Source organism: Osmerus mordax, chromosome 4, assembly GCF_038355195.1.
Source record: "Osmerus mordax isolate fOsmMor3 chromosome 4, fOsmMor3.pri, whole genome shotgun sequence".
Classification (NCBI taxonomy): domain Eukaryota; kingdom Metazoa; phylum Chordata; class Actinopteri; order Osmeriformes; family Osmeridae; genus Osmerus; species Osmerus mordax.
The window spans coordinates 8,077,765-8,105,757 of record NC_090053.1 but is presented as its reverse complement, the minus strand read 5'-3'; the positions used below and the strand labels follow the sequence as shown (position 1 = coordinate 8,105,757).

Sequence of the window (27,993 nt, the reverse complement as noted above, 5' to 3'; positions counted from 1 at the left end):
TTTTGAGTGTGCCAGTGAAAACAGGAAGCAGACATGATTTACAGAATCACTTTATTTCAGCATGAAAGTCATCCCCACAATTGACATCAATCATCAGTTAAATAAAAAAGGATATAAAACAAAGATTCTATAAAATACGATACAATAGAAGCTGTTCTGACAACATTTCACCAATTCTGGCCTTAAAGATCCATAAGGCTCTGATTTCGCTGACAGGTCCAAAAGCTATGCACTTAATCTTGGCTCAAACAAGCCACATACTTACTGTATGTTTGTTTGTGAAAGAGTAACAACTGGCAAAAGCTCTTACCTCGGACTTGTACCAGAGACAAACTAAAAATCAATACTATCTCCACAGGGTGAATAAAGACGAAATGATCTTATATCTAGCCAATAGCAACCAAATACATTGTTGAGAAGGTCACACAGCTTTGTGGCAAGGTTTTTCTCTTACGTAGTTCTTTCTTCTCCAGCTGATCATTTCTACACATTTCGTCGATTGTGACGTCGTCCGACCTGCAGTTGTAAAACCCCTGCTTGTGCTGACTGTGTGTGTGTGTGTGTGTGTGTGTCTGTAAGCAAGTTATGTGCAAAAATCCTCCTCATCAATCTCCAACACCACTAGTTACTTCCTCTTAGTATGCAATCTTGTGTTGGACCTGCTCCCATGTTATCGCTTCACGGCTCTCTATACCATATTGCTTTGAGGAACAATCTAAAAACAGCTTGGCCTGCAGATCTCAGGCTTATCTTAAAGCTGCACTAGGTAACATCACCAAAGGAATTCAAATATGAGAAACAGCAAGCTCAATTCTTGTCTGAAAGCCTGCGCTTTCCTCCAGCTCTAGTTTAATAGACTGTGGTCTCATAAAATAAACCATGGAGGAAGGCACGCCTTTGCCAAAGGCAATTGGTTGGACAAGAATTGCTGGAACATAATTGGCTGGAAAGTAGTGGCATGCTCCAAAATGATCAATTGACATTCTACTGACACAGAGCTGTCTGTGTTGCTCAACTAATCTCAAAGGGCCTCATTAGGTTACACAACATGTTTATAGGAGACAAAACATTTTTTTACCGAAAAAGAATCCTCCTTTGTACTAGCAGTATACTGTGGAGAACGCTAAGCTCAACTCATCATCCCAGTCTTACATAGCAAGCAGCAGGAGAGAGCAAGTCTGAACAGAAAATAACCAACTAGGAGATAATAAATTGAATCAAGGTTTAGCATGTAAATAATTGATAACTGGTCATTTGACTGGAAGGGCTTACAGCCCTTGTATATCAAGTTACACACCCAAGCACACTCAAGCATGTACTGTACACAAACACTCACAATGTTGAAATGTACATCTAGACTGGGTTCAAGGGTCAATTAAAAAAAATACGACAACTGAAAACCCAAACTAAACTCTGATACGTCTCGCTAGACCGATACGCTTTCTTCAAAGAACGAACATGAACTGACTCGACGGCGCCGTAGGTAGGGCGAACATCCAGCTAAGTGTGCTCCCCAGAGAAACGTCTGATAATCACGAATGCCTGGGCGGCAGTTGTCGTATGAAGGGTGTGCAGTGTCCAGCCCGCTGGAGAGCCAGTGGGGGGGTGGGGTCGCTAGAGGGAACTCTGTGTCCTGATAAAGGCCGTCCTCTCGCTGTGAGAGTCCGGCTCCTCGCTGTCAGACTCCTCGCTGGGCCTCGCCATGTCCTCGTCGCCCCACACGGTGGGGATGCCCTTGTAGCACACCCTGGTCTTCCTCTCCCAGCCCCGGCCCAGGCCCAGGCCCAGACGGAACCCTCCGCCGTCCGCGGCGCGCAGCTTGGTCCTCCAGGCCCAGGGGGCGCCGCCCGAGCGCAGCTGCAGCAGCAGGAAGAGCCCGCCGAAGGCAGCCAGGATGAAGGCACAGCTGAGCACGGCGACCTTGGTGGGAACGGGAGAGGAGGATGGAGACTGGCCCGGCCCTGGAGGCTGCGCCTCTCCCCCTCCTCCTCCTCCTCCTCCTCCACCAGCTGAGCTCTCCCCAGCTGGGTGAGAGTCCTCCGCGGGCAGGAGGCGGCTGATGGGGGACTTGCGCTGGACCTGGTTCTGATGCGGACAGGAGCTGAGCACCAGGTGGCTGTGGGGGGGACAGGAGAGGCAGTCGGAGGGCCCGGGCCCGGCGCAGGTGAGGCAGGCGGCGTTGCAGGGCAGGCAGGCCTGGACGGAGGACAGGTCCACCCAGGTCTCCAGGGACAGGTTGAGGAGCTGGGGGCCGGAGGTGAAGCCCGGGGGGCACATCTTCACGCAGCCCTGGAGGAAGAGGGAGAAGCCTGGGCTGCACTCTGCTCGGGTGGGGGAGAAGGGGGGGGAGGGAGGGAGGGAGGGAGGGAGGGAGGGAGGGAGGGAGGGAGAGGCAACAGAAATGATCAGACGATGTATCTGCAAGTACGGTTTTAGATCTGTAGATTTATCTGTACAAATGGAGTGTTTTACTTGATGCGATTTGATATGCATGAAAGGACGGGCTGAAAATGTTCTGTCACAGAGAAGCCATGGGACCCCATCTGTCTGAGTCTGGGGAGAGGAACACACAGCTGCTCTACCAGCACCTAGCACACACACACACACACACACACTACATGCCAACACACACCACACACTCGTATGCACAGACACGCCCCCACCACACGCTCACGCCCCCACAAGCACACGTTCACAAACAGACACGTCTGCACGAACACGCACGCCCACAAAACCCACGCGCCCCCGCACGCACACACACACCGCACACACACACAATCCCACGCACAACCGCACGCACGCCTAGTCTTCACGCCCTACTTCTGTTGCTACTCCGTTCCTGTCTTGCTGAAGGGAAGTGACATGACATATGTTGTTTTCAAACACACCGAGACCGATGCATATTCATAACATACGTGTAGAACATCCAGCCCTTTTCTCCCAGAGGGGCCATTTGCAAGGCACGCATTAATGCCACTCAGTCCTGGCAGTCAACAAAATGCTCTTCCAATCAACTCTGACCGCTGTTTTCAACTAATGAGCGTGCTAAGTGAACTGAGGAGCGCTTAGCCACTGAAGCTCACCGGCAGAGGCTGAGCTGCGCTACCGCCGGCAGCCTGTAGGGGGAGGGTGCACTCACCGATGCAGATCTGCTGGGCGTCGAAGGTCTTACAGCTGTTGTTGGACGGCCGGGGGAAGTCGGGAGACGAGGGGTTGATGGCGCTGGAGCCCGTGCCGTACAGGATCAGGCTGAACTGAGTCAGCGTGCCTGAGACAGAGAGGGGGGAAGGGGGGGGTAGAGTGGATGAAAATCCTGAGCAAACGAAACAGAGAAGGGGACTAAGGAGAGAGAGAGAGGTGGACAAAGGGGCTAGCCAGAGACCAGAGGAGCATGTGGGTCTGGAGAGAGAAGAGAGAGAGAGTGAGAGAAGAGAAAGATGGAGAGAGAGAGATGTAGGGAGGCGGCGGCGGGGGAGGGGGGGGGGCTGAGACAGCCAGAGACCAGAGGAGTATGTGGGTCTGGAGAGAAGAAAAAGATGAAGAGAGAGAGAGAGAGAGAGTGTCCTTGAGTCGGACAGAGGTGGAGAGCTCGACAGCTGTGATGATTATTTCCTGCAGTAGAGGACTGGACAGTGTTGGAGCAGAGCTGTGTGTTTGGTCGCTTGGGCAAATGTCTAGGGTCCATATGTGAGGGATGAGACACATCAAATGATGACCCATGAGCATTTTTTGACAAAGTACATTTCTCACAGACACCAACATGGAGGCCTGGCTAGGTGGTTGCGTGTGACTAGAGCATGATGACATCAACAGACACCAGGACCTCTGGAGGAGAGAAGGGAGGGGAGGGACAGAGACAGAGAGAAGAGGAGATGGGAGGGAGGGGAGGAGAGAGAGGAGGAGAAGACAGAGACAGAGAGAGGAGGATGAGAGAGGAGGAGAGGAGGACAGAGACAGGGAGAGGAGGGAGAAGAGGACAGAGAGAAGAGGACAGAGACAGAGAGAGGAGGATAGAGAGGAGAGGACAGAGACAGAGAGAGGAGGATGAGAAAGGAGGACAGAGACAGAGAGAGGAGGAGAGAGGACAGAGAGAGGAGAGGAGGACAGAGACAGAGAGAGGAGGAGAGAGGAGGACAGAGACAGAGAGAGGAGGAGAGAGGAGGACAGAGAGAGGAGGAGGACAGAGAAAGAGAGAGGAGAGGACAGAGACAGGGAGAGGAGGGAGAGGAGGACAGAGAGGAGAGGACAGAGACAGAGAGAGGAGGATGAGAGAGGAGGAGAGGAGGACAGAGACAGAGAGAGGAGAGGACAGAGACAGAGAGAGGAGGATGAGAGAGGAGGACAGAGAAGAGAGGACAGAGACAGAGAGAGGAGGATGAGAGAGGAGGACAGAGGGGGAGAGAGGGGGAGAGAGGAGGACAGAGGGGGAGAGAGGGGGAGAGAGGAGGACAGAGAGGAGAGGACAGAGACAGGAGGACGAGAGAGGAGGGAGAGGAGGAGAGAGGAGGGCAGACAGAGGAGAGGAGGAGGGGTTCTGTGGAAAGAAGGGTCCTGTTACCATAGTCTCGCTCTCCTCCTGCCATGTTCTCTATCTCCAGAGTCCACTCCCCTCGAGGGTCCTCGTCCCAGGAGTGGGTGGTCATGAAGGCCCAGTCATTAAAACCCTCAGATGAGGAGTCCTTAGGCCTGATGGAGAGAGAGAGAGAGAAGGACAGAGGAGAGAGAGGAGAGAGGGCAGAGGAGGGGAGAGAGAGTGAGATGGAGAGTTTGTGTCTACAGTGTGAGTGTGTGTGTGTCTCTCTAGTACCTGGGGCCCAGCAGTGTGTGTGTGTGTGTTTCCAGTACCTGGGGCCCAGCAGTGTGTGTATGTGTGTGTTTCCAGTACCTGGAGCCCAGCAGTGTGTGGGTGTGTGAATTATTTTGTGTTTCCAGTACCTGGCTGCCAGCAGTGTGTGTGTGTGTCTCCGGTACCTGTCTGCCAGCAGTGTGTGTGTGTGTGTGTGTCTCCGGTACCTGTCTGCCAGCAGTGTGTGTGTGTGTGTCTCCGGTACCTGTCTGCCAGCAGTGTGTGTGTGTGTGTGTGTCTCCGGTACCTGTCTGCCAGCAGTGTGTGTGTGTGTGTCTCCGGTACCTGTCTGCCAGCAGTGTGTGTGTGTGTGTCTCCGGTACCTGTCTGCCAGCAGTGTGTGTGTGTGTGTCTCCGGTACCTGTCTGCCAGCAGTGTGGAGCGTGTTCCTAGTGGGCTACTGAGGTGGATGGCCAGGCTGCCTCTGTGACTGTAGGAGAGGCTGAGACGAGCCTGGACGTGCTCCAGGGAGCTCACGTACTCCGGCCTCCCCCAGCACGCGTCCACGCTCCTGCTGAACACCAGCCGGCTGCCGATCTCCCTGGGCGGACAGGAGTGGAGGGGGCAGGGGTCGGCTCAGGGTGTCACGGGTACGCACGTGTTTGCATCGACACACAGACACACGCGCACGCACGCACACACACACACACAGCTAACCTGGGCTCTGACAGCATGGTGAGGACACACTGATGCTGGGGTCCCACGCTGCTCCAGTTCTGAGCCAAAGCCACCATGGCCCCTGCATCCAGCAGACCGTAGCCGTAGGAGTGGCTCACTGACACGGTCAGGGTCGCAGGGAGAGAGAGACAGAGAGAACGAGAAGGAAGAGAGAGAGCAGGGGGAGAGAGAAAGGAACAGAAGAGATGGAGAGAGACGGCAGGTGGTGAGAGAAAGAGAGGGAGAGAGAGGGCACGGGGAGAGAGAAGGGAAGGGGAGAAAGGGATAGATAGGGAAGGCAGGGGGAGAGAGAACGAGAGAAGAAAAATACCACAGTGAGCCCTCGAGTGCTCTTCACAGCTTACTTTCACAGTAAAAGCGTGAATCTACAGCGCAGCACGTTGAGCGCCGCTAGCAGAGTGGGGATGGAGTCAGCGAGGGATGGAGAGGAGAGGATTGAGGTCATGAGGAGCAGAGGCGTCGACATCCTGCCCTTACCTCTCCGGCCCATCCCGTTGGTCTTCCAGTCGTCCGCGCTGAGGTGAGCGGGCTGGGAGGTCCTCACCACCAGGTGCTGCATGTCCCTCCACGTCAGGTTGGCACTGCAGAGAACACAACACACCTTCACCTTGGAGGTACCTCGCCAGTTGGAGACACCGTCACACACCAGAGCTGGAACATCCCTACAGTAACAGACACCTTCACACACCAGAGCTGGAACATCCCTACAGTAACAGACACCTTCACACACCAGAGCTGGAACATCCCTACAGTAACAGACACCTTCACACACCAGAGCTGGAACATCCCTACAGTAACAGACACCTTCATACACCAGAGCTGGAACATCCCTACAGTAACAGACACCTTCACACACCAGACCTGAAACATCCATACAGTAACAGACACTTTCACACACCAGAACTGGAACATCTCTCCAGTCCAGCCCTATCGTGATACACCTTCCCACCTTAGGGTATGATGGGAAAACTTGAACACAGATAGCAGAGAATGACACAGTGTCTGCTCCACCCCCCCCCCCCCCCCCCCCCCCCCGAGGGCCTGTTCCACCTGGACCAGGCCCCCCCACACCACGACAGAGCATTCAGAAGCACCACTGAGCCAGTCATTAAAGATGGTGTTTAAAAGGCCAGGGAACACAGTAAAACAGGAGAACAATATGACCCTGAGGAGTAGGACCAGTCAGACTGCCCCCCCTGGAGTGAACATTGCTCATGGTTTGTGTTCTTTGGGATGGGTCCCCTTGCTGGGCACAGTAGCTCGAGGGGGAAGAGAGGACAGGAAGGGAAAGGAAGGAGAGGACTGGAGAGGAGGATGGGAGATGATGGAGGGGGAAGAGGAGAGGGGAAGGAGGCGAGGATAGGGGCGGAGAGGGGATGGATAAGAGAGGAGAGAAGTGGAAAGGAGAGGGTGGAGAAGCAGGAGGGGAGAGCGGTAGGAGAGGACAGGAGAGGGGAAGGAGAGGACAGGAGAGGGGAATGAGAGGACAGGAGAGGACAGGAGAGGACAGGAGAGGAGAAGGGGAGGTGAGGAGAGGACAGGAGAGGGGAAGGAGAGGACAGGAGAGGACGGGAGAGGGGAAGGAGAGGACAGGAAAGGGGAGGACAGGGGAAGGAGAGGACAGGAGAGGACAGGAGAGGAAAGGACAGGAGAGGGGAAGGAGAGGACAGGAGAGGGGAAGAAGAGGACAGGAGAGGAGAGGACAGGAGAGGGGAAGGAGAGGACAGGAGAGGACAGGAGAGGGGAAGGAGAGGACAGGAGAGGACAGGATAGGAGAGGGGAAGGAGAGGACAGGAGAGGACAGGACAAGAGAGGGGAAGGGAAGAGGAGGTGAGGAGAGGGGAAGGAGAGGACAGGGGAAGGAGAGGACAGGAGAGGAGAGGACAGGAGAGGGGAAGGTGAGGACAGGAGAGGACAGGACAAGGAGAGGACAGGAGAGGAGAGGGGAAGGGAAGAGGAGGTGAGGAGAGGGGAAGGAGAGGAGCACAAAACAGGACTGCTGAGGAGAAGAAAGTAGAGGACAGTTTTGGAGAGGCACTCCAGGGATGTGCCTTTGAGTGAGAAGAAAGAGAGAGAGACACGCGGTCGCGCGAGGGAAGATAATCAAACCATGAATCACCAGAGGTTTATTGCCGGCTCGGCTCGGCACCTTCCTGCCTGCACGCTCGCAAACCAAAATAGGAAGGCAACACAGTCGGGCCCATCACCCCGGCAACCTTCCCTTGTCCTCCACAGACGGGCTCCTCTCCGGCTCTCTCATGTGTTATTAATGAACGTGAACCTCATCCACTCAATGTCACCTTAGCGCGGATGAGAACCCAAACAGCACTCTGCCTATTAAATGATTCCATCTCCGTGAATTCTCTGTTTGATATACAGGCCGGCCTGTTATTGAAGCTCTCTGGGGGGAGGGGGGGGAGCAATGTGGTGTGGACAACAGTAAAGCCATGCTCCAGTACTGTCAACATCTCCAAGAGAGATGCCAAGAAAGTCTTGTTTAAACTGAACGCACGTCGGCTTGTCAAATTGGGAATAATGCTGACTTGCTTTGATACAATCATAAAACCTTGGAAAACGTGCTGAGCATCTGGGTAGAGTAACAAGTATTATTATTTAGTATGCTGGACCAGGGTTGGGTTTGAGGCTGGGTCTAGGGCCTGGATCCTAGGCTGGGTCTAGGATCAGAGCCTGGGTCCTAGGGTGTGGACCTGGGTCCTAGGCTGGGCCGTAGGGTCTGGACCTGGGTCCTAGGGTCTGGACCTGGGTCCTAGGGTCTGGACCTGGGTCCTAGGGTCTGGACCTGGGTCCTAGGCTGGGCCTCGAGTCTGGATCAGGACCGCAGCCTCCTACAGCCCGGGACTGTGTCCTTGGTAGGTGAAGGACGTGTGGCAGGTTGTCACCCCCTAATGAAGATGTAGCTTGTGTGACAGGGACGAGGGGACAGCCGAGTGGACCCGACACCTGTCAGCCAGGCCCTAATGAGGGTTAGCCGTGGAGAGGAGAGAGGAGGGGGCTGATGACTCGAAATGGCCGAATCAACGTCTGCAGCGACACGGGCACCGCCGTACGCGCGGAGGAGCGGACGAACAGACGACCCCTGCAGTCCACTCCTCGGTACCTTCCATTGCGCTTAGCAGACATAATGAGATGTACGCATCGAGACGTTTTTACGCTGCGTTGGGTCGCGACTCATCGGGAAGAGCCGCAGCCAGGTCTGTAAGGGCTGGCTAAACAACGGTCATCGTCGGCTTGCACCCCATTTCACAATACGGTGTCCTAATGAAGAAGGTTCGAGACCCTTCGTGGCGAGGGAGAGAGAAGGAGAGGTAGAGGCAGAAAGAGAGAGGGGGGAAATGAGTGGGAAAGGTGAGAGTGACTGTCAGAGAGAGGGAGAGGTGAAAAGGGAGAAAGAGAGAGAGACAGAGAGGAGAGAGACGGAGAGAGACGGAGAGAGAGGAGAGAGAGAGAGACAGAGAGAGAGGACAGAGGGAGAAGATCCTCACTTGGCCTCCAGCGCCAGGGCGATGATCCCGGCCGCCAGCGGGGCGGAGGCAGACGTCCCTGTGTGAGAGTCGGTGCACTTCTGCCTCAGGTCCGTGGTCACCTAGGAGACGGAGGACAGAGGGAAAGAGAGGAAAGGAGAGGGTAGAAAGAGAGGAAGGAGAGAACGGTTAAGGAAAGGAGACCAACAAAAATTTGGAGAGCAAAGTGGAATTGACAACATTTGCCAAGTGAGTATCACAGAGTTGGCGGTGGGGGTAGGGATGGTTTGTGTGTGTGTGTGTGTGGGGGGGGGAGCTCTTAGAAATCTGCCTGGAGCCACTTGTGTCAATGAGGAAGAGAGATAACCAACAGGCTGAGGAGATTTCTGCTTAGCTACCGTGGGGAGGAAGAGGGGAGGAGAGGAGAAGAGAGGAGAGCACAGGAAGAAGGGAGAAAAGGAGGCCGGCAGAAAGATAGAAAAACATAGAGACAGACAGGTAGACAAACAGACAGGTAGATACAAAAAAGTAGAAGCACAGACAGGTAGGAACACACACAGACATAAACACAGACAGGTAGAAACAGACAGACAGGTAGAAACAGACAGACAGACAAACAGACAGACAGGTAGAAACAGACAGACAGACAAACACAGACAGACAGGTAGAAACAGACAGACAAACACAGACAGACAGGTAAAAACAGACAGACAGGTAGAAACAGACAGACAGAAAGAAACAGACAGACAGACAGACAAACAAACAAACAAACAAACAAACAAACAAACAGACAGACAGGTAGAAACAGACAGACAGACAAACACAGACAGACAGGTAGAAACAGACAGACAAACACAGACAGACAGATAGAAACAGACAGACAGGTAGAAACAGACAGACAGAAACACAGACAGGTAGAAACAGACAGACAGACAGAAACACAGAAAGGCAGACTGATAGGTAAAAGCACAGACAGTGCAGTGGAGAAATGGAACTGTCTAGATGTGAGTCAGGGACACATTGGAAACAACAACCTCTCTATGTCTATTCGTGACTGTGTGTGTGTGCTTGTGACTGGATGTGTTATCTGGTATATGTGTCCGTGCTTGTGTCTGTGTGTGTGTGTGTGTGTGTGAGAAAACGGTGACAGTGTGTGACAGCTAAGGGCTAATGACGTTCAGTCACCAAGGTTAGACCCTCCGAGCAAGGCCTGTCTGTCAGGGAGGTGTGACACAGACTAGGTGACACAAACTCTGCTCCAAGCTCCCGAGCTCACTTTCCCCTGACAGACATAATAAACCCACTGCCAATCACATCTCAATTAGACTGTAAATGATGGTTTTATAACCTATATGGCCCGTGTCCAAGGGCAACCCAGATTGAACAGAGATTTACATAATTGAACTGAATACAAGTTTTGAGTCGGAAAGACAATTTTGTCATTAGCGACCTTGTACTAGATGTAGCAACTGATGAGATGACAAACAGGGAGTGCCTTAGTCACAGAGGGAAGTCTGGAGGTTCAGATCAGCTCAATGCGACGCAGGCTGAGAGACAAGTGTTTGGGTGCCCCGAGGCCAGCTTCTGGTGTCTTGTGGTGGCGATGGGTGTCTTTATGTCATTCTATGTCCCCCCGGGCACATACAACTGACAAGCCGCTTGAAGTCTACGTGCGTGTGTGTGTGGGGTGTGGTGCTGCTGTGTTTGTCAGTAATCCTGACGGTCTGTTTCACATTACTCTCCATCTATCTGGGCTGAACTGACACTGTTTTAGCGTGGGATACAGAGATGTTAAACATGTGTCAACCCAAATACCATGTATTTCTGTTCAAATGCTGTGTGTGTGTGTGTGTGTGTTTGTACGTGAGATGATGTCTGTGTGAATTAAAAAAGGAACCACGAAAAGGACTAAAAAAGTGAAAGAAAAAAAAATCATGTCTTTTTATGAAGGAGAGCACACTGTGTGTGTGTATGTGAGTGTGTGTGTGTGTGTCTGTGTCATGTGAGCATGTCTGTTTGTGCGTGCATGTCCTTGCCTCTCTCACTCTCTCTGTTTGTCTTTCTCTCCCTCTCTTTCACCTATGCTATGTGTGTGTGTGTGTCTGTGTGGAACACTCACGATCTGCTTCTCCCCAGGGTTTCCGGAGCTGTAGGTGGTGGCCAGGGTGGAGGAGCAGGCCTCGCTGTACCAGGGCACGTTGCCGTACTGGGTGGTGCTGCTGATGGACAGGGTGTAGATGCTGTTGGTGTAGCCGTCGCAGTTACAGCTGTCCTTCTCCCGCCCGCCGTTACCCGACGCCCACACGAAGATGGAGCCCAGCCCGCCGCGACCCTGACAACACGCCACACACAGCGTTACGCACGCGCACGCACGCGCACGCACACACACGCACGCACACCGCCACACACACACACACACACACCGTTTTGTGCACTCAGACGCTAGACACAATGATACATGCGCACACAGAAACTGTTTTGTGCATGCAAACATGCCAGCGCTTGTTAAAGGCCAGCCCCAAAAGTGTGGATGAATGTGTGTGTGTGTGTGTGTGCAAGTAAGTATGAGAAATCACTCCGGACAGGACTGCTTCCTCCAGCGAGGTGTTTGTGTGGTGCCTGACACACAGCTTTCATCCCACAACATAACTCTTCCTAATGGACCACAAACACTGTCAGACGGCTAACGACAAGCTGACAACCAGAACAGACGACAGAAAAACCCTCTCACGTCGCGTTCACCAGCTCAGTCATCTGCCGCACGGACAATAGAAGTTTGGTGGAGGAATTCACATGAATTCAGCTGTCACGTCTTTTTTTGCCAGGCTTCATAATGACAAGCAGGTCAAACAGTAAATTAATACCCTTTATCACACTGTAACAATGGCTGCCAACAGTAGCTCTCTCTGGCAAGCCAATGTGCTTCGAGGGTTTTCATGAATCAATACCATATAAGGTGTGACCGATGTATTGCGCTGTCGAAAGTGAAAGAAAGAGAGAGAGAGCGAGAGACGGCTAATGAGGAAAAAGGGACGTCGAAACATCCTCCACTTAATTGAAGGGATGAGGTATCTAGATATGGAGAGTGAAAGGAGGGAGGAGAGCTGGAAGGGAGGGAGCAGGAACAGGCAGCTCTCTTGCTCCCACTGTGTCATGGCTCACCTCCAGCTGAGCCTGAGATGAGAAACCATAGAGGTGGGAGTGCCACCAACAAAAATAAATTGTAGCCCGCACGCACGCACTGAAACAAGTGCACAAACAAAAACACACACACACACACAGGGTCACGCTGAAACGAGAGGATAAACACTCACTCACAGATACACGCTGAAACAGACGCACAAACACACAGTGTGTGTTGTGCGTGTCCGGTTGTGCGTGTGCGGTTGTGGTTGTGTGTGTGCGTTTGTGCCTGGGGAGAGGCTTACTGCTCGAGGCCACCACAGGCCAAACTCAGCAGTCATTCAGCTCCTCAGTAAAGGTCACACTCCTCTGCAAATAGCCATTCTCATAAAAAGTCCCATCTCCAGTGAAGTATGTGGTTCCATATTGAATGACTTAAGGTATAAAATGCTACCGTTATTGCTGATCCCTAATTACATTTTCCAAGCATGTGGATTTGTTGGGCTTGTTCACGACCGGCTGACGGGCCCGGCGTTTTTTGTTGTTGTCGACCACGTCACTGCGAGGTTCTCACGGCGACGCAGAAGTCAGTCGCTACAGCGAGCAGGTCCTGCTGTTAGATGGAAGATGTACGAGGCGAGTTTTCCCATTAGAATTGCCCTTTTTTCTCCCCCACTCGCCATCCGAGCACAGGTCCCTATCCTCTCCCTTCTGAAACCTGCCCTGCGTCAGCAAACCTCGCCACGTTTTTCCATCTGCTCCCCCGCCCGCCCGCCCCCGCGCCCCCCCTAATCTCATCTCTCATCCAGCCATTCTTTTAATGTCCCACTGTTAATGTAGCATGCAGACACGTGGGGAAATGGCGTCGTTAACCTCTGACGGTTTGTCTGGTTCCCCCCAGCGCGCGCTCTCTGTCAAGCCCGGCGGGCCTCGCTCGTGGCCCCTGGGGCCGTCCATCCTGCTCTCCCCGCGCCCCCCAACAACACGCTCCATCCCCCCATCAGCCAGACACGGGGTGGGCTGAGGGAGAGACCGATCGGCTGACCTTCGCTGCTCGGTGGGAGGGGGAGTCTGCGAGTCTCCGCGAGTTCTGTGTCAAAAGGCACGGACGTGGCTTTGAGGCGGGAGGCTCTAATCTCCAGCTCAGTGGGGTCGCCGGGAGGTGAAGCGAGAGGGAGAGGGAAGGAGAGAGCGGCAGACGGAGACAGAGAGACGGACGGAGGGATCAAACGAGGGCGAGGGAGAGCGGGAGAGACGGACGTCAGAGACGCGCGCGCGCGCGCGTGTTCGGCGTGGCTGACCTCGGTGACCCCGCGCAGGAAGGCCTCCTTGGCCAGCTTGGCGGGGCCGTCCACCGTCTTGCCGTCGTCCTCGGGGCCCCAGCTGGCGCTGTACACGTGGACGTGCTGAGAGTTCATGCTGAGAGAGTGGGCCTCCACCACGTCGGTCACCTCCCCGTCCAACATGCGCACGCCTGCGGGAACACGCACGCACACACGGAACCCACACACACACACACACACACACACACACAAACACACAGAGATATTATGGTCGGTATACAGGATTTGGGGGGAGAGGTTGAGGTGGAAGGAGAGAGGACGCCAGCACGTACAGTGGCCTGGGATGATGTAGTATGCGACATCTTTCACTGGAACAGCCCCACCTAATGTGGCTGTCAAAGAGAAATACAAGCTGGCGGAGGAATTGGCCAGGTTTGACCGTGTGCCAATGTTGATGAGCAACTGTACTATGAGCACGAACCCACACCCACAGACGCACACCTGCACACACACACACAAACAGACCCAGTTTATTACTGTATAAACAGAGCCCAGCTGACCAATAAATTGAGGGCGTTGTCTGCACCCATCATACACACAGGCAAGAGCCATCATCCCACAGCCACACTGCTGGTCCGACAAGGGTCTCGGTAGCAAGAGAAATCCTGATCGCTTACTTCAGCCTGCCTCAGCTGTCAGTGAGGTCGGGCTCTGGAAGTTTCAGGATAAGACCATTGGTTCCACAGTGCCAGGCAAGATCAATCAAGCTCAGATGGGTTATATTTGCTAGGCTTCACTGTCGGTGCTTGTGGGCGAGTGTGCGGGGTGTGACTGGTGGGGGGTGGGCTGGACCACAGCACCTTTCATCCCCCCCCCCCCTCACCAAAACCTAACCCCCTGTCTGGGTCTCTGATGTCTGCCACCTTAGATCAGCCGTCTGGATGGGAATGGCAGCGGAGAGGCGTGAAATGAAGCGTGCTCAAATAAGGTGTATTACTGTTCCGGCACCTTCTGAGCCATCCTCCCAACTGGTAATGTCCACATATAGACCAAACATAACACACCGTCCACATCTAGCACCTATCTTGCCTGCGGATACACACACGCACACACATACTGCACGCACACACATACTGCACACACACACACTTGCTAGCAGTATGGGCCGTGCTGGAATCGAAGGCTGGAGCGTGCAGTCAGGCAGTGCTGAGGCAGGCAGGGCCGCGGAGGCGAGAGCCGTGGCGAGGTAAGCTAGGTGAGCAGCGCTGATGAAGCGTCACCTCCAATGTCATCGAGTTTGTTATGATGATTGCAGTGGATATCATCTGTGTTGGCGACAGGAGGCTGGAGGGAAACTTGCTTGACAATCCAGCTGGGCCTCACTGGACCTCACATTTACAGCAACGGGCTGTTGGAGCTTAACTCATTTGTGTGTGTGTGTGTTTGTGTGTAATATGTGAGCTAAGGGGTCAGTCCCAGAAACTAAATGCTAATCACTGTACAGAATAGTTCCGTAATACGGCTTAACGTCGCAGGGGAAAAAACCCCTGGTGCACACACACACACACGCGCACACACTCTCTACAAGCAGTGTTGTTTGTAAACAAGCCTTTGACCCAGTGACCCCTGCAGATTCGCGGGGATAATTTATGCGCCACGCAGGGCCAGGGAGTCTCCGGCGCAGGGGATGCATGCTAATGAAGGTGTGAAGACAAAAAGAGGGAGAGAGACAGAGAAAGAAACAATTATAGAGGATAGAGAGAGAGAGAGAGAGAGACGGAGAGGAAGAAAGAGAGACAGTGACATAGAGACAGAGAAGAGAGAGAGAGGGAGACAGAGACAATGAGAAGGACAGAGAGAGAGAGAGAGAGAGAGAGAGAGAGAGAGAGAGAGAGAGAGAGAGAGAGAGAGAGAGAGAGAGAGAGGGGGGGGGTGAGTTATGGCTGGCATCTGTGGACAGCATGGCCACTGGCGCTTCCTGCTCGTCTGACCGAGTGTTCGGCAGTAAACGCCAGAGAAGGAGATAACTCCACAGGAGGGCTGTGCTGCGCAGAGATCAGCCTGCGGAAACAAGCCAATCACAGGAAGCTGGCTTTCACGCACGTACCTCCAATTCTGGCATTGTAGGCCACGCCCACGCCACACACGCCGTTGTTGGCTGACGCGGCCACCTCTCCTGCACAGCGGGTCCCATGTCTGGAGGAGAGCGAGAGCGGGGAGAGGGTTACAGAGAGAGAGAGGGAGAGGGTTACACAGAGAGAGAGGGAGAGGGTTACAGAGAGGGAGAGGGTTACAGAGAGAGAGAGAGGGAGAGGGTTACACAGAGAGAGAGGGAGAGGGTTACAGAGAGGGAGAGGGTTACAGAGAGAGAGAGAGGGAGAGGGTTACACAGAGAGAGAGGGAGAGGGTTACAGAGAGGGAGAGGGTTACAGAGAGAGAGAGAGGGAGAGGGTTACACAGAGAGAGAGGGAGAGGGTTACAGAGAGGGAGAGAGGGAGAGGGTTACACATAGAGAGAGGGAGAGGGTTACAGAGAGGGAGAGGGTTACAGAGAGAGAGAGAGGGAGAGGGTTACACAGAGAGAGAGGGAGAGGGTTACAGAGAGGGTTACAGAGAGAGAGAGGGTTACAGAGAGAGAGAGAGAGAGAGAGAGAGAGGGTTACAGAGAGAGAGAGAGAGAGAGAGAGAGAGGGTTACAGAGAGAGAGAGAGAGAGAGAGAGAGAGAGAGAGAGAGAGAGGGTTACAGAGAGAGAGAGAGAGAGGGTTACAGAGAGAGAGAGAGGGTTACAGAGAGAGAGAGAGAGAGAGAGAGAGAGAGAGAGAGAGAGAGAGAGAGAGGGAGGGGAGAAAGAAAATAGGGAGAAGGAAGGGGTAGAAAGAGAGATGGAGAAAGAGAGAGAAATAGCCAGAGACAAAAGGAGACAAACACAGAGTAGAATTATGAGAAGCAGAGAGACTGGCCATGATACAGAAATGATGTTTCCTAGAGACAGCACAAAACATGCTGTGCTGATTAAAATACATCAGAAAAACCTTGGTTTGAATCACAAACCGAGTAAGTAGCTGAGAACTCTTCCATAACATCCAATAAACACTTGTGGGCACAACCTTGGTCAGGGAGATGGAACAGGACAACCATACAATACATAATTTACCGTTGTTACACAGAACTGATAAAACTGGTAATCTATTGTAATATAGCTAGTTTACACACAGCCCAGCCCTACTGTAATGTAGCTAGTTTACACACAGCCCAGCCCTACTGTAATGTAGCTAGTTTACACACAGCCCAGCCCTACTGTAATGTAGCTAGTCTACACACAGCCCAGCCCTACTGTAATGTAGCTAGTCTACACACAGCCCAGCCCTACTGTAATGTAGCTAGTCTACACACAGCCCAGCCCTACTGTAATGTAGCTAGTCTACACACAGCCCAGCCCTACTGTAATGTAGCTAGTCTACACACAGCCCAGCCCTACTGTAATGTAGCTAGTCTACACACAGCCCAGCCCTACTGTAATGTAGCTAGTCTACACACAGCCCAGCCCTACTGTAATGTAGCTAGTCTAAGAACTAGCGAGTACTGTAGGTAGCTAGTGTACACATTGTCGCCCTGGTAGCATCAGATGTGTCGCTGTGGTCGCTCTCCTGCTCTGGGAGATAAGAAGCCTTTCAAACATCGGATCATATTGTGATCAAGTGGGTTGGGTAATTACAGCCCTGACCAAAGCCGTTCAATAATTTCTTGTACTGGCTCGGCTGTATTGAAGCACACACATTGACAGTATATTGTGGACCATCTGTAGTGTGTGCTCTTGGTACAGAGCGGGGACGAAAGGGCCCAAGTGTGGCGACTACTGATGGAGGAAGAAGAAAGCCGCTTTGTTGGAACTGTCTCCGGATGAAGGCCAGCGGAAAGAAAGAGAAAAAGATGACATTGAATTATTCAGTGTCCTTTGTGAATTACGGCGAGAGGGACCGCTCGTTATATCGATCATCATGATTGCCAGCACATCTCTAAGCTAGGCCACACACACACACACACCCAGCACACAGACACACACACGTGCTGTGTGTAGAAACGCGCAGCACACTTTCATGGACGACAAATCCCAAATCGAAACCATTAAGACGCTTTAGGCAATATGCAGTCTGCTGATCATGACCATTAATGAAATCGCTTTGGTTCGGTAACTACTTTCGGTTTGAGGTGCTTGTCTGCTTCTCTCAGGCTTTTCCTGGTGTGATGTGGTCAGAATACTGTCAGAGGGACCAGAGCACTAACACCAGGTCATTAGAGGTTATTAAAATGTTTGATCACAGGACGCGTATCTGATTACCAGGTCCGTAGACACCTCCGTTCGTTCCTCGTGAATGCGCTGCACAGCCGTGTACGCCAAACCAGCACATAATTATAACCCAATTATTGTTTTGCTGGAATCAGTAATTACATACTTTCATGTTTTGGTCAGGCCATCAGCTTGATGGTGTGTCAGAGAAGTGTGTGGGGGCTGATTCTTCCTGGTAGCTTGTTTGTTGTTGTGTAAAACACTCCTGTGATTCATGATGATGGTGATAATGGCCACTTTTAAAACTGGAATCAACAGGAAAAAAAGTGAAGGCCGAAATATAAGAGAAAGTACTTCCTGATTGATTTACGAGATTCAAAGGGTATGGGTGGGGGTGTGAACACCTGGACAGAATATATATGCGTCCAACATCAGTCCCCTGACTTTCCGTATCTCGTAAGACTGAGTGATTTATAAACGAGCAGTCATGACAGGACAAAGAAACCTTTCCTCTGTACAGAGTAGCCCTGCCACGTTTCAGCAAAGTGACATCTGAAGGGATGCTGGTGGGGACGCTGTGTGCTGGAGCAAGCCTGACCTCCCGTGCAGCGTCGACGTACGAAACAAACCACCCCCCCCCCCCAAGTGCATCTCAACTCCTAACCCGTCGACCTGGAGGCTGGCCAAAACAGAAACCCATAAACCATGATGAACCCGGGGTGGAGACAAGTTCCTGGTGTAGCACCACTTTATATGAGCGTCAGATGGACTTTTAAAGAGATGAGGGGGTCTAACGCACTGCGCACTACATCCTGTTAATCTCCATCAGCATGGAGAGAAGAGAGGTAGGGGGGGTAGAGAGATAGATATAGGGTAATTAAGGAGGGGAGGGCGAGAGTTTACGCATAGAAAGAGAGGGAGGGGTAAGGTGAGAGAGAGAGAGACAGTGAGACTGCCAAAAGGAGAGAGGCTGCACTGGCCCCAGCCCAAGCAGCCAGCATGGTGGCCAGGATGAAACTGGCTGGACAAGCCCAAATGTCTAAATGCATTCCTGGCTCCCGGCAAAGTCATAGTCTCATCCACAGGATCTCACGGCATTCTTTGTGTTGCAGCCCACAAATATCTTGGCTCGGAGGAGCCTTGGCAACCAGTGTGAAGCACAGCCTCCAGTCTTTGATGGGCAGAGAGAGAGAGAGCGGGAGAGGGAGAGAGAGCGAGATGAGAGGGAGAGAGACGAGAGCGGGAGAGAGAAAGAGAGAGAGGAGAAGGAAAGAAACAAGGAACGAGAGGGAGGAAAAGCGATGTAAGAGGGAGACAGAGAGATGAGAGCGAGGGAGAGCGGGAGGGAGCCCGGAGCTACACGGAGGCACTTTGGTAGGATTAAATCTCCCCTCCTGGAGAGGGGCCACAATGACAGAGCCCTCATTTCCAAACACACAGGGAAACAAAAAGAGCCGAAAGATTACACGGCGTGATTGGACCGGACCTGTTTAAAATCACATGAACAGCCTGATGTGCGGGGAGAGCGGACGCCGCGGGCCAGAGCGGACGACGGCTTTACGACGCGGACACGTCTCAATCTGTCAAAACGCGGCGGCAAGGCATGATTTCAGAAGCACTTTATCGAACGCCTCGCTCCACCACGACCGGAGTGCATTGGCAAAATGTCACCGGAGAAAATGATAAGTGAGGTCACGTACCGGAGTGCACACAGAACAGACCATCAAGTCAAAGTTAGTGTCGGCTCTAAAAATGTCACTTTCCGAAGGGGCCACACCACTTTTTTGCCACGGAGCTTGCAGAACCACTGCTTTATGTGAGACGGGGCCTTAGGTGAAGGAAGAAACGATATACACGTCAGTTCTGTTAGGGGCTTAATGTGGGAGAGGGGAGCAGTGACAATAAAGCAGACCGGACCCATCAGTCACCAGACACTGTCCGGTAGATTTCCGCTCGAAACCCGATTTGCACGGCCGTTTAAAAGACGGGTAAAGCGGACAGATCACCGGGGGGGGTCGAGCAACACGACAGGAGGATTTCTTTGAACGCGACAGGGTAGGTGACGCCTGGGCGGCAGGCTTTGGTATGCTGTGTGGGCTCACTAGATGAGCCCAGGTCCAGGCGATGAAAACTGGACCCAGAGGCCTTGGAGAGATAAAGCAGCTTGTAATTCAGCACAGGGCCCCTTGTCCTTTACCTTATCTGAGGGGAGACAACACAGCGACACGTTTCTTTAGTCCTTCCCTGCCTCAGGCCTGTTAAACCTCTCCTGGCCCCGTTTTCCGGAAAGGCCTTCACTAACGAGCTCCACAGTCATTCCAGCCACGGCCCTCGCTTCCAAAACATCGGTCTACATGAAAGGACAGGTGAGAAACCGATTGGAGGAGGTGACATTGCCCGGGCCCATGCCGACAGACTGGAGCATGATTGCACCATGCTGGAGAGCATAGGGGGGGGGAATATACCCAGTGTTTGATACTCTACAATATTGTACTGTGTACAGTACTGTGGAGGGTAACGGATGTTCAGCGATGCCGGTTCCGATCTGTCTCCTGTAGCACTATATCCTCTATCTGGGAAAGTGGAGTGAATGGGGCTGGATCCAGGCTTCCCCTAAAAGGATTAGGTTATTTTCTGGTCTGCTTAGCTGAGCCCCTGAGGCAGGGATGGTTAACATACACTCTCTGGAACGCAGGTCTCTCCAGAGTATGACCCAATCATAGGGACGCCGGGCCGGGATGAAGGATGATGATGACGACGATTATTATTTTGTCGTTTGCTCCTCGCCCCCCCCTCCCCCCCTGCTTCTGCATCACAGCAGCCTCCAGGAGTTGCAGGGATAGAACGGTCACATATTACCGGATTACTGCGTGAACCAAGGCACTCTTCCTGATTCATATGATGTTGGCCAACGGCCAACCAAGCCAGAACCACTGCCTCCAAACAAACTGTTCTCCTGGAACATGTCTGTATCATCTGTTCACTTCAAATGGAAACTCTCACCAAGTCAACTGACGCTACACCCCTAAACCATAAGGTGTCTAGACATGTAAACAACGGAATGAACGGTGTTATGAAAACGGAATGAAATGTTACCTCTTTAGAGAAAGACCTCATGAGAATCTCCAGCCTATTAATGAGTTGGTTTTTTTCCCCCCTCACGCCTTACAACCCGATAAAGACGCGTGTAATGAAAGAAACATACTCTAACTACTATACTATACCAACAGCGGCTCAATTACAGAAGCCGTCCTCCTTGGTCCGCTGACACATATGCTTAAACAAGCCATTCGTCTCCTCGTCTGGCTCCTGTGTGCTGGCTAACAGTGATGGACGCCAGGTGCCTGGTAATGTGTGCCGGTTCAGAGCTTGGCTCTGGGTGCCTGCTTCAATCAGCGTGGCCTGGGCCTCTCTGGCTGGCAGGAACAACATCCCCTCAATCACACCACGCCCCTTCCTGGGCATGAGATGGCAGCGACAGACGGAGAGAGGGGGAGGTGGGCGGATGATCGAGAAAGGTGGAGAGAGAGAGAGAGAGATAGAGAGAGCGAGATAGAGAGAGCGAAATGGGAGGGAGAGGGGAATCAGGAGAGGGGAAGAAAGAGTCCGCGGCGGGGAAATCAGAGGAAAATCGGGTGAGGGGCCGAAAGGGAGAAAGAAATCCCAGCAGGGAGGAAGATTGGAAGAGGGGGTGAAAGTGGAAGAAAGTGAGAGACGGAGAGAAACCAGGTCTGAGGGGCCGAAGGCTCCGCCAGAATCACCTCGCCACTGCGGATGCATTTCCTGCCTCTTCAGCCATCAGGGACATAAACAACCTGGGCAGGCAGAGAGGGGGGGTAAACAACCCGAGATAGGGAACAGGGTGGACGGTGGAGATAGGAAGACAGCACGTCTGTCTGCTAGCCGCTGACGCCTGCGGGTCAAGACGAGCGTCTCCAATAGATAGCTGGACGTCTCTCCAGCTTAAGTGAAAGCCGGTACGAATACGCCTCCGACTCGGCCTATCACAGCGCCTTAAATCTCCTGGGGCCTCAGACGAGGGGGGAAAACATTGTTTTCAGGAGGTTAAAAGTGTAACTCTCCCCCTCCCCCCTCCCCCCCCCTCTCCCGCTTGACATTGACCAAACAATGGACCGAGGCCTCACTCCACACGGAATGAGGACGACAGCGCTCCGTACGGTGAGCACATTCAGGTGGGCCTGGCTAGGGCCTCATACATTCCAATGCTGGCCGCACATGAAAGACGAAAAGAAAAAAAAGGGGGAGAGGAGGAGGCAGCGAGAGGTTGTCAGGAGCTCGGCCAAAAGATGCCGACGTGGAGAAGCTGTGTGGACAGGCCTGTCATAACAACGCCCAGTCTGTTCGTTGGCCCTCTCGACTTGAAAAGCCCAGGTATTGATTAAAATATAATGTCGGACAGGAGTGGGAGAGAGGTGAGAGGAGGACAAATCTTCTGGTGCGCAGAAAAAACGAAAGAAGAAAGTTACCTGCCGGGGTGAGACCTCACCCCGTCTGAACTCGAAACCCATCCGACACGAGTCGCCCTTTTTCTGCCAAACTCCTGAAAGCACACACCAAGCAACCGACGCCGGGCGAACCCTAAATGGATGCGAATTTGAAACCCAGCCTTGCGTGTCACCAATACAAATGAGGCGGCCTTTGCAGGGGGAAGCTTTTCGTCTTCTCCTGTTCTCTTTCTCCCCCCCCCCCCCCCATGAATATATTCATATCATCTCGGTGTGTAGAGGGAAGCGCTGCTCGCTGCCTGCGCGCACTGTGCTCGCTGGGGAATTACAGAACTCATCTGGTGTGATTTCTCCACAGGTCACTCTCTCCCCGCCGGCGGCTCGGCGCGATCGACAGAGGCGCACACGCACTTCTTGTTTCATGGTAATAAATTGATTCCATCCAGGATAATCGCCTCGACAGCGCCGGGGAAAACCTGCGTAGTGTCTGCGTGCTTTTGTACTTAGGGTATAAGTCTGTCTCTTTGCAGTGTGTTTGTTTGTGTGTGTGTGTGTGTGTGTGCCTCTGTGAGTGGCTGTCTCTTTCACTGGCTGTATATAGTGTGCACTGTTTGTGGGTTGAGTCTGTCTGTTTGCACGCCTATTTACTGCATGTGTGAGTGTTTGTGTGTGTGTGTGTATGTGTGCGTGCTGTGTAAGAGTCGGATTGTTTGCATGCCATGTGTGTGTGTGTGTGCGTGCGAGCTGTATGAGTGTGTTGCTGTGGAGGAGAGTTCCATGGAGGCTGAACCAGAGCTAATCCTCTTCTTCTGTCTGCATGTGTCCCATCAGCAGGACTGAGTGATCTCCCCATCCACCAGGGTCCAGGGTGGAGCAGCGGACCTCACTGCCCCAGGCAAGCACAGCATCCAAGGTCCTCATTTAAAAGAAAATGGAGGGCGACTCAAACCACAGTTTGTTTATTTATTCATGTTTTTTTTTTTTTACATTTAAAAAGCGCAGCTTTTCAAAGGGTGTTCAGAAGAGAAAGAAGAACAAGGAGAAAGTATAAACCGTGTTGTGGCAAGAAGATTTAGTTTCCATCCAATATGCTCAGGGTGCTTCTGAAAAGACACTCACTTAGCTACTGTTTCTCCGACGCATTGCAAGACAGCGTTAAAGCTTTGAAACAAAATAAACGCGATAAACAAACAGCACACAAACAAACAACAAAAAGACTCTGTGGCAGTTGTCCCAGAAAGAGGGGGAGATTTGAAGCAAATCCTGCTGTGCTTTTTAGAGGGGAGAGCTTCGCATCTGATCCAGGGGGGATTGGACTGAGCCCAAGGTTTGGAGTGTGGGGGGGGGGAAGAGGGAGAAGGGAGAGAGAGGAGCGGTAAGGGGGGGGGGGGGGCAGAGGAGAGGATGAGAGAGGGGAGAGAAAAGCCAAAGGAGGACGGAGGACCAAAGAGAGAGGAAGGAGGGGAGAGCAGAAAGGGTTCAGGATGCACCCTGCTCCCCCAACCTCCAATGAAAAACGCCCTCTATTGCCGTTTGTTCTGAACCCTGTGGAGGACGAGAACGAGATTAACAGCGGAGAGAAAAGAGAAACCGAGTAGCTCACCGCGCGAGCTAAAAGGAACACCAAAACCATATTGGAGAGAGCGGCTGGGAAGCGTGGAAATGTGGACTCCCTCGTGCCGTCCGCCTCATCCACTGAAGCACAAACACAATGCGCTCCCTTGCCAGAGAGTCCGACCCAAGCACGGCGTTGTATCGTAACCCAACTGAATTCTGCCACGTATTAGATGGTCAGTCGCATGGCTGTGTGCCAGCGCGCTGATGGATATCATGGCTGGGTCTGGATCTGCTTCTTGCTACCCTGGACTATTCCCAGGCTGGGTTATTAGCAACACAAACAGGCTCCGAGGGGTTTGTTCATAGATGCATGTCGGAATATTTGAGTAGGGATGGAAGGCTGGGATTATTTAGGGGGGGTGTGAAGGCGGGTGGGAAAGAAACAAACCAAAACTTTTGATAAAACGTTCAATCTTAAAAAAGTAAAAAAAATTGATAAATTGTTTTTCGAAGCCAATTAGATCCTCGATCTGCAGTCGAATGCTTTCCCACGGAGCCGTGTTTGGACTGTACACCTCACTTTCCTGTGTTCCAGTACCTGTTCTCGTTGCGCTGGGTGTAGCGTGGCTGCGGGTCCGAGTCTCCATCGTTGACGTCGTAGCTGGCGTCAGGGTCCTGGGCAGGGGCGCAGAGAGGGGGGGGGGGTACACGAGTCATTCCACACACACAGACGTTATAGAACCTCTCTCCAACCCAGAGTCATGTGACGCTTGTCAGTAGACTGACAAGCCATGGAGCTATGGGAGGCTTCTCGGTTTGTATTTAGAGTTGAACTCAAACTGAACAGAAAAAGATTTGATATTATTTGGTGGGAGTCAGGTGGCTGAGCGGTGAGGGAATCGGGCTAGTAATCCGAAGGTTGCCAGTTCGATTCCCGGTCATGCCAACTGACGTTGTGTCCTTGGGCAAGGCACTTCACCCTACTTGCCTCGGGGGAATGTCCCTGTACTTACTGTAAGTCCCTCTGGATAAGAGCGTCTGCTAAATGACTAAATGTAAATGTAATGTAAATGTGGTAAGATCCCAGCAGATAAGTGTGTGACGTGGGAGTGACTTTTCGACGTATCACACAGAGGGCTTGTGTATGATCACTGACCGTGTTCATGTATCACCCTAAGTGTTTGAGGAAACCCCAAAATAATGGTTAAGGATAAAAAAAACATCCACAACCTTTCTCCAGAAAGCATTATGTCGATTTTTTGGGGGGGAAATGGGAGAGTTTGGTACCACCTTCCCAGCACCCTGTCACGCAGGGGGACCTGTACTCACGTAGTTGGTGGCCAGGTCGGGGTGGTCCTTCTCAATGCCGTCGTCGAGGATGGTGACTACCACACCCCTGCCTGTGTAGCCCTGGGCCCAGGCCTCTCTGGTGTTCAGGTCCTGGTGACTGGGGCTGGACTGGAGGAGCACGGCACGCGTTAGAATCACACCACGCATCGGAATCACAACACGCATCGGAATCACAACACGCATCGGAAACACAGCATGTGTACAAACACGCACACGCATACACAAAAACATAACAGACGGAAGCAGGCGCAAACACGGTTCTGAAAATACACATTAAGCAACCCCAGCACAAAAGAGCCTCCTCTTGGAGAACAGTCATGGAGCGAGACAGATCCACAAGTGACTCACGCAGGCCTCATTATACAGCAAGATAGGACCCGGAATGAGCCTACTTTCAAAAACACTCAGGGATGGGGTGCCAGTACTGCACTAGAGAGATGAAAAGCATGCTACAATAGGAGAGAGGGGGGGGGGGCGGCAGTGTACTGGCTACTGTAACACCGCCTTCTGCAATAGCTGACGCAGTCTCTGGGAAGCCTCTTTAGCGGGGCGTGAATGCTGGGTAATATTCCTGTCAGGGGCAAAGGCTTTCTGCTGGATATATGGAGACGTGAGAGATTGTGGAGAGCACATTGGTCTCACTCACGAGGGGGGGGGGGGGGGGAATCGGAAATACGGGCTCCAATCCTGCCTCTGACGGGGAGAGGGGGAGCGAGGAGTGAGGAGAGGAAAGAGAGGGAGAGGAAAGACAGGATGAGAGAGGGAGAAAGAAAGGATGGAGAGAGAGAGATGCTAAAGGGAGTTTGAGAGAACATAAAACAGAGAAGCCCAGAATGGTGGAGGGGAGGAAGACAGGAAGTTGGAGAAGAAGAAGTTGTGTCCAAATACAAAAAGAGACAGAGAGACATAGAGAGAGACAGAGAGAGAGACAGAGAGACCAAAAGAGAGCATGAAGGATAAAAGAGGGAGAAAAAGAATCATGCCGGCCGTCATCTCGATCACTCTTTTTATTCTGAGCCTGATGTGTTAAATGGATCCCGATGGAAATAGCAATAACCAATCCATCGGCCCCCTGCGGTTTCCTTTATGGCATCAGTCAGGCTCCTCCAACCCATGCTTCCAGTGGATCTTTACCCCACGGGGGTGACCTCTTTACCCCACAGAGGTGACCTCCTGCTGGGTAACATCACAACCCTGGCAGGGCCTGGGAGAGGACATCCATTTCCCTGGCTCCGATCACGGTACTACCACAGACTTTTTAAAGATGGTGTTTTTTTTCAAAGCATTTTTCATGCTTTATTGGCCAGTTTGTAAGTGAAGTGTGACAGGAAAGGTAGGGAGAGAGGGGGGGGGGGGGAGACAGGCAGCAAAGGGCCAAGGCCGGATTCGAACCCGGGCCGCTGCGGTAAGGCCTCAGCCCACATGGTACGCGCCCCCATGGGCATCCTTTCTCAACACAAGCAACACCCTGAGAAATCTTCTCTGAAAGTCTAGGAATAGCATTCGCACTTCTTACGAGCCAGTAAATTCCGATGCTGTGAAATAAGCGAGGAGAAAAAAAAAAGTACAAATATTCAGGGGAATACATCCTACCAAGACAAAATGGATTTAGATAAGCTGTCAGAAGAGCTGGAGTGAAGGATTGCTGTTGAACATCCGCCCTCGTCCACAGCAAACCTCATTACAAACAGGGCCATTTCTGTTTGCTTTCACAGACTTAGGTGGAGGAGTTCAAACCGCAGAAAGGCCTTAAACCCTCAGCCGATTAGTGGACTAATGCTGAATGACAGAGGTGGTTTCACAGCTTCCATTCACAGGTGATTTATGTCTCGGCAAGTCAATGCTGCTATTAATCCGTTTCCAGCACCAAAGGCTTAGTGCATTACGAGAGAAAAGGAGGAGTGAGAGAGGGAGAGAAAGAGACAGAAAGAACGTGGGACAGAATTAGGAAAGGGAGGGTAAGAAAAGTAAGAAAGAGACGAGAGAGAGCGAGATAGTGAGAGAGAGGGGGCGAGGAGGACAGATTAGATGAAAACAGAGACCCCCCCCCCCCCACTGTCTGCTTGTACTTCCTATAAGGCCAGAATCCTTCAGGTGTCATGGCTTCCTCTCTGAACAGGCCACCAGCAAGGCAGAGGCAGAGGCAGAGGCAGAGAGAGAGAGAGAGAGAGAGAGAGAGAGAGAGAGAGAGAGAGAGAGAGAGAGAGAGAGAGAGAGAGAGAGAGAGAGAGAGAGAGAGAGAGAGAGAGAGAGAGAGAGAGAGCCCTCGCCTTCACCAACTCCCCACACACGAACGCTCAGGTGACGGTGAAGAAGAAGGCTTTCCGCTCACGACCGTGACCTTGCTAGTGAAGAGCCAAACTCCCGGGCCTGCATGCATCTCCCAATGGAAACCCTCCAGAAGACACATATTCAATTAGCTCTTATCTAGCTGACCGTAAGGGCACGATAAATTGCAGTCTGTGCATCGACCAGCTCTCTCTCACGCGGCACGTTCCACCCCAGGGCCTGGGTGATGTTCAGGGTTTGGAGTACTGCGCTGGCTTCACTAGATAAGGCTTGATTAATCGCTGAAGGAGTAGTATGAAATAACCCAAAGTTCAAACTTGCTCGGCAACCCAGACAGTGGAGCCATGGAGTGATTAAGAACGGCCCGTGACTTATCCGGAAAACCCGAGCTACAAAAACAGGCTTTCGTCTAGCCGCGAGTCGTCCGCCCCCCCTCGACGATGTCTGTCCCCGAGCTTCGAGCGAGGCCGGACTAAAGAAACGACGGGGGATTTCGGGCCGTCGCCACATGGGGCCCGTGACCGTGGAGAAGTTCCGCTCACCAGGTACCACTGCTCGGAGAACTTGGGGTCTGACGGCGCTTCGTAGATATCCCTCTTCTTCCTCGGTTTCGCCACCTGTTGCTGCGTC

General features: G+C 52.5%; 1 protein-coding gene across 1 annotated transcript; it reads right to left on the bottom strand.

Moving 5' to 3' along the window:
- Positions 1-34: 34 nt before the first annotated feature.
- Positions 35-27,966, bottom strand: furinb (furin (paired basic amino acid cleaving enzyme) b; the record flags this gene model as incomplete). Its single annotated transcript, XM_067235281.1, is given in 13 exon segments — positions 35-2,321; positions 3,140-3,268; positions 4,559-4,686; positions 5,208-5,387; positions 5,504-5,621; positions 6,002-6,105; positions 9,028-9,128; positions 11,126-11,338; positions 13,431-13,603; positions 15,520-15,608; positions 24,323-24,399; positions 25,054-25,182; positions 27,906-27,966. Coding segments are annotated over 13 exon segments (2,209 nt in total), but the record flags the coding sequence as incomplete, so codon positions are not given.
- Between the last annotated feature and the right edge of the window lie 27 nt (positions 27,967-27,993).